The sequence below is a fragment of the Lygodium microphyllum genome, chromosome 16 (genome assembly GCF_053477565.2).
Source record: "Lygodium microphyllum isolate KBCC chromosome 16, Lygodium_microphyllum_v1.1.10, whole genome shotgun sequence".
Taxonomy (NCBI): domain Eukaryota; kingdom Viridiplantae; phylum Streptophyta; class Polypodiopsida; order Schizaeales; family Lygodiaceae; genus Lygodium; species Lygodium microphyllum.
This window is the reverse complement of record NC_141150.1, coordinates 89,869,523-89,881,792: the sequence shown is the minus strand read 5'-3', so window position 1 is coordinate 89,881,792 and position 12,270 is coordinate 89,869,523. Positions and strand designations below refer to the sequence as shown.

The window sequence follows — 12,270 nt, the reverse complement described above, 5'->3', positions numbered from 1 at the left end:
CCTTGGGAAGGTGGGAATGCGTTCCACACCAAAAGAAAATGCCAAAGAAATGGGGGAACGCCTGTGAAGGGAGGAACTGTTGGGGGAATGTGGGGAAACATAAAGGGGAACGTTGAAAAAGTGACAAGTGCTATTGGGACTGTCGAAAGTGACCCAAGAGGTGTCCGAGCTGTGGCGATTGGTGTGCAAATTGTCGGACTGTCAAGAGCAGGGTGCCGTGTGCTGCGACTCACGTGCATTTGTTTCAACTTGTAAGTAAGAGAAAACTATCTACTGGACTCCAATCTCTTCTCTTTTCTTTCGTGAATAAGAGTATATTAATGTATGGAAATATTTACATCAAGCCTTCAGGCCAACCAAACAAAAAGGAAAACAACAATAATGAAGCCATTAGGCAACAAAAAGGAAAACAACAATAATGAATCCATTAGGCTATCAGAACAACCATTCTACATGAGTACCACTAAGAGATCACACCGAAAGGACAGCAGGAGTAGAGCGAACAATAGCCAACCAGGGTGCAACAATGTGAGGAAAAACCAGGTCAACTGATATCATAGAAGAGATATGCCATAGCACTAAACCATGAACACAAGCCACATGACCATGGATGCCCGATGCCAAATCAAAAATAAAGGCATTACGACTGCGCCAAATGTGCCACAAGGATGTCCACCTAAGGAAATGGAAAAGGTAGGAATAATCTGAAGGCAAAGAAGACATAGAGGGCATGTTTTCCATAATCCATGAACGAGAAAGCATCCGTTGCTGAGTCGCCAAAGACCACACATAGGAAATAAAACTCCAAATCTGTCGAGCAACAGGGCAAGAGACAAAGAGATGAAGCAATGTCTCATCACATGTAGTGCAGAAAACACAACCACCAGTAGATCCCGAATATGCCATAGTTTATTAACCTTCCCAGTGACCCATTTCTTGGCCTCCACCATCTGATGATATATCTGATTAGCTGACCTCTTCTCGACATCATCAGGAAGCACAAAAATCCAGTCACGCCATAGTTGCAATGGCTGTAATGCATGCAAGGGAGCGAACCTCTGAAGTCTATCCTGTATGGATGACCAAATGTCACTATATCCGCGAGGAACCCGAAAGTACTGATGAATATGCTTGAAAGAATAAAGATGGGGACTGCCCAGGAATAACACCATCAAGGACAATCTGCAACCCCAAATGAGCCATCGGATTAAACTTCTCTCTCTCCAAATTTTTATCTGGCCAGCCCAACAACCTAGAGGAGACTAGTACTTCTGCTTGCAGCAAATTCTCCTCCTTACAACTATCAGGAGAGCGCCAAATTGCAAAACACAACATCTCTTGCCAGGATGCAATCAAATGAGAAAGGAGAAAAGACTGAGAGACCTTAATACAAGCTTAGAGCCTCAAATTTTACTCTTTACACCTATTAGTCTTTTCTTTTACTAATTGCTCTCTCTCTCTCTCTCTCTCTCTCTCTCTCTCTCTCTCTCTCTCTCTCTCTCAAATAGCTCTGTTTTCACAACAATCTCTTTCTCTCTCTCAAAACTCATGGAGGGTCGACTAATGCTTTTGATTCCTGAATTTGTAGAAGTCATAACTTCCTCGGGATCAAAGTGTTCGGGCAATAAGCAATCTCAATCTAGTTGATGGGACGAAGTTGAGAAAGTGGACCATTATGCATCAAAGGGAGGTGTAAAGAAATGGAAATGCAAAAGGTGTGAGCAATTGAAAACAAGAGGATCCAATCGTGTGAAGCAACACTTATGTCATATTGACATAGGAGCCCAAATAAATTTCTGCCCAAATACCACACCCAAAATGCAAAGGCAACTCTTGGCAAAGTACCGAAGTGAAGAAGACAAAGCATGTGCAAGGAAAAAGCAAGCAACTGATGCCTCTTCTTTTAGTGGACAAGCTAATGATATAGTCATGGGTGATGTAGCCATGCCATGCATGGAAGACTTGGAACTTTTGCATCCTCACAATCCCATCATGGAAAATGGAGCAAGTAATAAACCTTGGGAACACCTTGGGATCCTCATAAAAAGAACAGGGTGGATGCAACTCTGGCAAGGTTTTTCTACCATGATCATGTTATAAGATCTCCCTACTTCCTTGAGATGGTCCAAGAGATTGCAAAGTATGGTCCAACCTATAAGCCTCCATCATATGAGACACTGCATACCACCTTGTTGCAAAAAGAAAATGATGCAATTGAATGTGCCTTAGCAACTATGAAAGAAAGTTGTGTGAAGAATGATGTCTCTTTGATAGCGGATGGGTAGAGTGATACTCGAAAATGGTCCATCCATGGGATAGTTGCTTATTTCCGAGGAAAGATGCAATTCATTTCCTCACATGATGCCTCAAGTACAAGAAAAAGTGCAGATGGACTTGTGGAGGAATGGGCGGAAGGTGTTAAAAAAGTTGGGGCTGAAAATGTAATCCAGTTTATTACTAATGGCGAGGCAACAAATAGGACAGAAAGTGTGAGACTTGAGGAGAGATATCCGCACATCACATTCAACCCATGCTTTGCTCATTGTTTGAGCAATTTGTTGAAAGACATTGGTAGCTTGTCATGGATTGATCCCTTCATCCAAAAGGACAAGGATATAATCAATTTCATCCAAAGCCATTAGTTTATTCTTAGTGAGTTTCACAGAAGATCACCTTTTAAATACAGCTTAAAGTACTCCGAGACGCACTTTGGCTATAACTTTCTTATGACAAAGAGACTTGAGAATGTAAGCTTATCCCTGAAGCAATTGGTGGTAAGTAATGAGTGGATGGGATGGGCTACTTCTAGATCAAGGGTTGGTATAGCAGTGGAGAACATCATACACAATCATGCATTTTGGAATGAATTGAAAAGTATCGCGCTTGATGCAAATTGCAAATGGACAAGAGCCATGCATTGGAAAGATCTATGAGGGAGCATCGTATGATTGAGAAGCTAGGACAGCTTGGTTTGGATGATGAAAAGTATCAAGAAGTCTGAGATTTATATGAGGCAAGATGGAATGCTTATCACTCATCTATACATGCAGCAACATATGTATTAGATCTAGAGTTCCAAGGGTGGCTTGGTTTTTATAGAAACAAGTTAGGAAGGTTTGGGTCAACTGATGCACAAATAGATTGGTTTAAGATTGGGGCTGCCTTGTGGTGGGAAGATTATGGGGCACGTACACCTGAGCTTCAAACATTGGCAGTGCGGATTTCGTCTCAAAGTGCAAGCTCCTCTTCCATTGAGCAACTATGGAGTGTATTTGGGCATGTTGCATCTAAAAAGCGGAATAGGTTTGGGACAAGACAAGTGAATGACCTGATATTTGTCAATGCAAACTTGTGCTTGCTTGCAAATGTGGCTTCCCTCAAGGCAAAAAAGTTTATAGCTCTTGATGAAGAAGAGTCCTCTGATGATGAGGATGAGGAGACACCTATGCCTACACATATAGCCAATGATCAAGATGCTTTGGAACTTGCAAATGCTGATTTTGATGATGATATGGCTTTCTTAGACAATGTGGATGATAGTCTTTTGGGGATAGTCTTATTGCTGGTGGCAGCCATGTGTGATCCAATGGTTACTTTGAGAGACTTTCAAGTTCCAAGCTGCCATATTTTGTCAACTATACTTGTTACTTGAAACTTGATGCTTCTCGACTCTTTTACGTAGTATAATCCTAGATTATCATCTATTTTGGATCTTATAAGTTACCATCCTTTCATCTATAAAAAGGATTGTCATGTTTTGCAAATTGTGCATGTGTTTTTCAAAGAGTTTTTATGAAATATATAAATGAATAGTTTAAAATATATAAATCATATATATAGTACAAGTCATTCCCCTTACGTTCCTGTTCCCCTTGGGGCTTCGTTCCCATTCCCTTAGGACCCCACGTTCCCGTTCCCGTTCATGTTCCCCTTGGTGCTTCATTCCCGTTCCCTTAGGACCCCACGTTCCCGTTCTCGTTCCTGTTTCATTGCTACTATGATCTAGACAGAAATCTTCCAAAGAAACAGATGTTCTCTTCAATTGCTGTCACACAGCAAGTAAGCAGCAAGTAATCTAACAACAACACAAATTCAAATCATGATATATAACATGATTCATAATAAGGTGATTGCATGCCACATCTAAAATCCTCTCATAGCCAATACACAAAAAATTCCACTAAGTGATTCACTTTCTTCTTAAAACGACTTGAGAAGGCCTTTATGCTGAGGAAAACATGCCACAAATGAATTCATTAAAAACAAGGCAAACTGACCTTGAAAGACCCTATGTTGGTTGCAGAAAGATTCAAGCTTTCCAATGACTTCATATTTAACACCTCCCCAAGTTGGCTAATAGAATTCTGAGCAATATTGAGTTCCTTCAGCCTCATGCATTCTTCTAGCCCATCAATCTGACTGATAGAATTATTGGACAACCAGAGAACCTTAAGATTCGTAAGGTGGGATATATTCCTGATATGTTGTATTCTATTGGTGTGCAAATAAAGCTCCACAAGCCTTGTGCAATTCTCTAGACCTTCAATTCTGCACTCAATAAATGTTCTGTTAGTTACAAGTTCAAGCATAACTTTCAAGTTTTCCATGCTTCATGCTTGAAATACTGACAGATGTATGTGCAAAGCAAGACACCTTTACTCATTGTTAGGACCTTTATATCCAAAACTTAGAATACTAATGATGTTATTCCATTACCAACATACTTCTTTGTATACTAATGATGTATTTCCATTAAGCTCATACCTCTTTGTATATATGAAACAATGCCCATGTTTCATCTTAAAAGGTCTTAAAACTCACCTTTGTATGTTGTTCTCATTCAGACAAAGAATCCTCAAGCATGGACAATGATGGAGACCCTCAATGCAGGAGATATTCTGCTGCACTAATGACAGGGATACAAGATTTGGGAAAAACGACATACAACATATCTGAGGAACACCCTGCATAAACATCTCCAAACTTGTAATGCTTTCAGGAGAACATATCAGCTGTTCTTCAGCTATATCATTATACTCGCAGATGTCTTGGAGGGCTGTCATGCAACAATTTGATGTGAGTACACTGCTTTAGGCATCCCTAAATTCCAGCACTTTCATGTGTGATTTTATAAATACTTGATGTGCAGCCAGTCAAGTGGCACTATCAGGATAAGTCATATATTCACAACAGTGCTACTCTTCCCCACCAGTATAAGCACAAACAAACACACTAGCTTGTCTCTGCACCTTAAACATGACATGGTCTGCATCTATTGATTTGACACACAACTTTTAAATGGTGGGATTGTGTCACAATGCTTAGGAGTTCAGTCTCTTTCTGTCGAACCACATTTAATCTTACTTTTTTAAGTTCAGCATAAGTTGCATTTCAACACCTCTTGGATAGGAAGTGTCTTTAAAGTACAAGAGTTTCAAAACAAATAATTTTCTAAGAAATTTAATAGGCCACTACGTACAAGTTAGAAAGGACATGTGAAGTCCAAAACAAAGAAATAGACATGTCCTTGGAGCAGACCAGGAGGACAGATGCTTTTATGTTGATACAGGACTCTTGCACCTTCTTTCACCTAGCACCACACATGGGCTGGCATTATAACCCACCAGATTGGTTATTCACTCAAACATTGCATTTATGGAGTACTTAGCAGCCCCATATGGGGTCTTCTCTGTACTCTATATTCTACCTCGGGGGCTTTCCCTTAGAGGAATGAAATAAAGAAGATCTACTAATATGTGCAAAAGGCCAATGTGACCTATGAGACAAAACCAAAGTTCATATTTGTCTAATGTCATCTCATTTCATTAAAGTGGAAAAAATGCATCCTAGTATAAGGCTGGTATCTACAGATCTCTTGATCTGAGAACTGCATGTACAACATATATATAAATCGTGAATAACTAGCATAGAAGGCCTCTCTCTCTAGTTCTGACACATCAGTTCTGTCATGTCACTGGTAGTTCTGTCACGTCAGTTCTGACAGATCGCTTGTGGCAGGCAGGTTATGCATCAGCACACAGGTCATTCACCGCAGACAGGCAGGTTACGTCACAGGCAAACAGGTCATTCGTCAACCATAGCCGCGTCAGTTCTTACCACAGGCAAGGATGGGCAAAAAGGTCAACAGTGCAGGCCACATCGTAGGCAATCACGTCAACAAGCACATCGCAGGCGATGCAGGACGGCAACAACACTGATGTGGCAGGTGATAGACAATTGATGTTGCACAAAGCCAGTCACATCAGCAATTCGTGTTTTGTCAGACTTCAATTTGTTTGACTTGTCGGGCAGAAGCAGGAGGCCTTGCTTTGAGCAAGGGGGCTGCTTCCCAGCTCTTCCAGGACATAGTATTTCCCCACACCTGAAACCTGCCATGGACACAATCTCAGCCTCTTCATCAACCCTTGCAGCCTTCGTACAATTCCTCACACAAGTAACCTCCATCTCCCCTTCCCACCCACAACCCAACAAGCAGAACAGCAAGACAGTCTGGTGCCAACAGACAGGAACTGCCCGCATCACAGACACATGGAGCTCACATATCACCTGAGATCGCAGCCAGTCCTTCACCGTCACCAAGGGGTTCCAGTGCAGCCCCCCACACATGCTCGCCCGATGCCTTCCCACTGATCCACTTCACTTCAAACACAGAGCTAGCACTTAGGGATAGAGTGACAGCCCTAGAAGCATCATCTTTGGCCCATAGGATGGTTAGAGATCACCCACTTGTTCACAATCTTACAGACTCCATCCAATCAGCTCTTACTAGCACCCCAGCCAGGATAGTGACCCTTGGAAAGGGGTGCTTCAAACTCCAATTCAGTTCATGTAAGTAGATAGAGGCAGCGCTTACTACCAGCCCGCTCGATGTCAAGACTGTTGAGCTAAAACATGCATTACTTGCTGATTAGCCTCTTAAACAACCCCAAAACACACTAAAAATGCTCTTTTACAGTAAAACCCTAAAACAGGGAGCGGTTCGAGAGAGTTCAGTGGAAACCCTAAAACAGGGAGCGGGTCGAGAGGGTTTAGTGGAAACCCTAATTTTTGGGGCACCCTTCCACATCTATAAATAGACAGGCTGCCCCCATTCAGCCTCATTCTTTCTGTGTAGGTTTCTCACTCCACGTGCAGATTTCAGCCATGAGCCTCCTCCCGCATGGCTGTCCAACCCTCGAGACTGCTGCCACTCCATCCGTGTTTGCTCCTACTGTTGGCGCCTTCATCCATGTTGACATCAATTGTTGGCGACATCATCATTTGCTACGATCTAATCATTCAGTCATCGCCAGCCACATTAGACACTATTTCAGCCTGCTATTTACAGCAGACTATGCATAGTTTCCAGCCTCCAATCAGTGGTACACTGCTGCGTTTACTAGTTTTCAACCTCCAGACTGCTGCGTTTTGGTGACCAGCCTACTGCCATTCACTATTCAGCACTCCTACACTCCGACTGGTGGTCACATACTTGGGATCCGTCTCCAATGGACATCACACTCCGACATTCATTTACATTCATTCAGACTTGGGATCCATCTCCAGTGGACGTCACACTCCGACTTGGGATCCGTCTCCAGTGGATGTCACACTTCGACACTGTACACTCTTACATTCATTTACAGCATTCATTCACTTCAAAGTTGTGTTCTCTCTCTCCCTTCTTCTGTTTGTGTTTGAGTTTTGAGTTTTATGTTTAGGGTTTGAGTTTTTGAGTTTTGTGTTTAGGGTTTGAGTTTTGCCCTCTGTGTCTGTGTCTATCTCTTTGTGTTTCTGTCGTGGTCGTACACTCTGTGTCCTCAGTGCAAACCCTAGCAATTTTCTTCACGTGGTATCAGAGTCGGTGCTCTTGTAAAGAGTATCTTGTGGATATTGTGGAGAGCTAGACTTTGTACAAGGCACACAATACGACTTGTAACCGAATCACAATGTTCCAGACATCTTCTCCACTTCCTATGATGTCTTATCAAGCTTCTCCATCATTGGAGGCCCTGAGACAGCATTATGGACTCTGTGAGAAGGACGACACCCCACTTTTACCTTCACCTTCTTCTACTCCTATTCCAAATTTCACTAACATGACAGAGGAGAACTTTGAGGAGTACTATCGCAACAAGTACGGTGATGTTTACACCCCTCCTACCAATTTTGCTACCACATTCGGACCGGTTGGTGAGGCTGGCCACCTCTCCGATCATGGAGGACATATGGCATTCAGAACGCCTGGCGATCCATCTTCATCATCTCAACCAAGTCCAATGTCAGGCTTGTACAATTCTTTTTTGTTGCATGAATCAAAACCCTCGCCTGTTTCTTCTTTTGAGGTATAGGATCCAGATGGCTTTATGTATGTGAACTTCAATAGAGGGGGCTCATGAAGCAAACGGAATTCAAGTACATCTACAGCTTCTGTTTCATTTGAGTATATCACACACACTTCTCACTTTCCTCCCATCCCATCCTCTTCTATATCACACTTTGATCACCTCTCATCATCTTTCCAAAACCTTGGATTACACTCCACATCTGCATCACATACCCTAGGGGTTGGATCTTCCATCTCCACTCCTAGCACCTTTTCCTTCTCCACCCCTTTAACACAGTGCCTCTCACCTTTCAGCAAATGAGCGCACCCATAACTCCTGGGTCGACTGTGATGGGCATCCCCCTCACTATCCCCAACTTTACATCTCACATGACCACTCATACCCAAGGGTTTCCATTATCAACTTATGGTGCGTCTTCACACTCTCCTTGGGTTACACCTACGCAAGGATTCCCATATTTTGCTCCCCGTGTTCCCATCCCATCTCCTTGGGTTTCTCATGTGGCTACCATGCCCATGCCTAGTCAGCCCATCCCTACCTATGGATCCACCTTGCACACTACCTGCATGCCTGGTGGGCAGCCCACTCCCAAGTGTACTCCACTCCCCCATCATACCCCTACTACACTTTTTCACACTCTCCATCTTCGAGCACTATCACTCCTAATGCAATGGCCAACAATGCCTTCACGGATAAGACACGTTTTAACAGATCCACCACTTGGTCTAATTTCATGCAACAAGTGCTTGAGTCTCAGGGTCTTTGGGACCTCGTCATTGGTCTAGAGCCTATGCCGGACCCTTGACTAGCTCACCCTGACTACATCCGTCAATGGAGAGCCTGCACTGCCACAGCCAATGTTGAGCTTATGCCGGGATTGCTTCCTGAGTTTCACTCTCAATTGCAGCACTTCCCGCTCGCGTCAGAGCGTTGGAGTCACCTTCTCGACCGCTATGCGGCTCGTGATCGTCTTGGCACATCAATCTCGACTTTGAGCTTCAAGAGTTCTCTATTAAGGAAGGGGATAATCTAAAAGTTAAGCTGGCTGAATATAGGCAGTTACTTGCCAAGTTTGCCACTACTACACTAGCTCTCCAAAGTCAAATGACCATCAAGTTACATTCTTCTTGAATAAGTTGCTTGAAAAATACTTCAAATTCATTCAACACATCATCTTCCAACCTCGATTGCCAACCTTCTATAAGTTTGAGTGCCAGTTCTTGCGTTATGCGAGGCTGCATGATCAAGTCCACAAGAAATCCTCATCACAGCCTTATTCCAAGTAGAGGGGGTTGGTTTCCTCTTCTTCGAGAGGGCAAACCACCAATGGCAAGAACTCGCAAGATGCAAAGGCAAGCTAATCAAACTCCTCTTCCTCAGATGGAATCAAAGAATCTAGACTTATCTGACAGCAACTCCCTAAGAAAAACCGGTTTTGCACACACTGCCAAAGAGCAGGCCATGTGGACGAGGAGTGTCGCTCCAAGGCCCAAGGTCTTCCACCTAAAAAGCCTCAGCAAACCGCTGCGACTGCACAATCCAATGGGGCTATGCCTTCCGCTCCTGCTTCATCTGCTCCTTCAGCACCTGCCGTTGCTGCTGGACAAGTGGCTCAAGTACAACCTCAACAACCCATCTCTTTCACTACCCCTAAGGGACTGGCTGATTGGTCTACAAGTTCCGATCCCGTTGCACTTCATGCATCTATCTCACCTTCCTCCCCACCTCGTCAGGCGTCCCTTGGTAGAGCCCTGCTACTGGACGTACGTGATGATGGCCACCTTCTTAGACTAGCATGTCTCTAGGTCCTTTCGGATACCCTAGATCGGTCTAGCATTCATTTTTCGCACTCTTAGAGTCGGGTCCATAGGATTCATTGTCCTTAGCTTTTCGATTCTTTTGTCTTCCACTGCATTTACTCACACATATACACATTCATTGCATTTCTTTTGAGTTATATTTTCTTTCTGTTATGTTTTCCTTTGGAGCATCTCACCACTAGCCTCTGTGTTTGCTGATTCTCACCTCTTTTGTAGGCCTTTGTCTTTCATTGTAGGGCTAACTTGCAGATTGCTTTGGTCCTACCGAGGCTAGAGACGTGGGGATACGCACCATTCCTTTCATGGTTTCATCATCCTAGGGGTGCTTGCTCTATTTCTAGCATGACGGTTTCCCCTCCCGAGGCGGATCGTGCAGCATCTCTCTCAATGCTATCCTGGCGGTGACTTCTATCTTGCTCTTCTAGTGGGGTTCTTTATCCACTTCATTCACTTCCTCTTCTTTCATTCCTTATGGTTCTCGGCACCATCCAAAGACCGACATCAAGATCCTCTTCCTTCTTCAGCATCTACATCCAGGTTGAGAGGGGATTCCTACCCTTCTTGATATTCTACAGGCTTCCGCACTTTGTCTTAGACATTGGCTTTTCCCCCCTGTTGTACCTTACCCTTTGCATTATATGATTTCATCATCTTTCTACTAGGGCGCTTGGACAAGTGAACAATTTTTCCATGAGGGACACTGTCCAAGTGGCACCTGTTGCATGAGCATTCTTCAGCATGTAGCATACTTTGCATCTCGTTGTGCAAAGCACCCCTTGAGCGGATCCTAAGCTGTTTCCACCGGCGGCTGTTGTTACCACACCACCATCCTCCATCACATGGACACCTCATCACCTATTTTTCCTCGTCATCAACACCCTGAGTGGATGGGTTAGCTTGTACTGTTTTGTGATGTGTTGGGTGTACCCTACCTACTCCCATCTTCTGGGTCACTATTACTCAATCAACCGCCTTCCATAAAATTTACCTTACTTATTCAAAAAAAAAAAAAAAAAAAAAAACCATGTGGTTCCATCCGCCTTTGTAGGGCTTGGTAGGCCACTGGGCAACTGATGTGCACCCTTTGTCCAATGCCCTGTCCTCTCTGGGGTGACTACTTGGATTTCCTTGGTAAGATAACCATCACCTCTATGGTCTTGGTAGGCCACTAGGCAACCGATGTGCACCCTTTGTCCAAAGCCCTAGCTGCTTTGGGGTGGGACGCCTTGGGGTCAATAAACATCACAGTGGTTGGCCTATCCTTTCAGCTCAGTTTTGGGCCTGAGAGGGGGTATTGAGCTAAAACATGCATTACTTGCTGATTAGTCTCTTAAACAGTCCCAAAACACACTAAAAATGCTCTTTTAGAGTAAAACACTAAAATGGGGAGCGGTTCGAGAGAGTTCAATGGAAACCCTAAAACGGGAAGTGGTTCGAGAGAGTTTAGTGAAAACCCTCATTTTTGGGGCGCCCTTCCACATCTATAAATAGACAGGCTACCTCCATTCAGCCTCATTCCGTCTGTGCAAGTTTCTCACTCCACGTGCAGATTTCAACCATGAGTCTCCTCCTGTGTGGCTGTCCAGCCATCGAGACTGCTGCCACTCCATCCATGTTTGCTCCTGCTGCTGGCGCCTTCATCCATGGTAACGTCAACTGCTGGCAACATCATCATATGTTGCAATCTGATAATTCAGTCATCGCCAACCACATCAGACACTATTTCAGCCTGTTGTTCACAGCAAACTATGCACAATTTCCAACCTCCGATCGGTGGTACACTGCTGCGTTTACTAGTTTCCAGCCTCCAGACTACTATGTTTTGGTGACCAGCCTGCTGCCATTCACTATTCAGTACTCCTACACTCCGATTGGTGGTCACAGACTTGGGATCCGTCTCTGGTGGACGCCACACTCTGACATTGCTCTGCCCTTGAGCACACTGTACACTCTTACATTCATTTACAGCATTCATTCACGTCAAAGTTGTGTTCTCTCTCTCCCTTCTTCTGTTTGTGTTTGAGTTTCTGTGTTTGAGTTTTGAGTTTTGCGCTTAGGGTTTGAGTTTTTGAGTTTTATGTTTAGGGTTTGAGTTTTGCCCT

At 43.9% G+C, this 12,270-nt stretch overlaps 1 protein-coding gene across 1 annotated transcript in view; it reads right to left on the bottom strand.

Moving 5' to 3' along the window:
* Positions 1–12,270, bottom strand: part of LOC148023101 (uncharacterized) — a 294,011-nt gene that overhangs the window by 273,940 nt on the left and 7,801 nt on the right. The window contains exons 2-3 of the mRNA XM_087696076.1: positions 4,822–5,056; positions 4,278–4,548 (exon numbers count right to left, since the gene is read on the bottom strand). Of these exons, the coding sequence (XP_087552202.1) occupies positions 4,278–4,548; positions 4,822–5,056 (506 nt within the window). The remainder of the gene's footprint in view (positions 1–4,277; positions 4,549–4,821; positions 5,057–12,270) is intronic.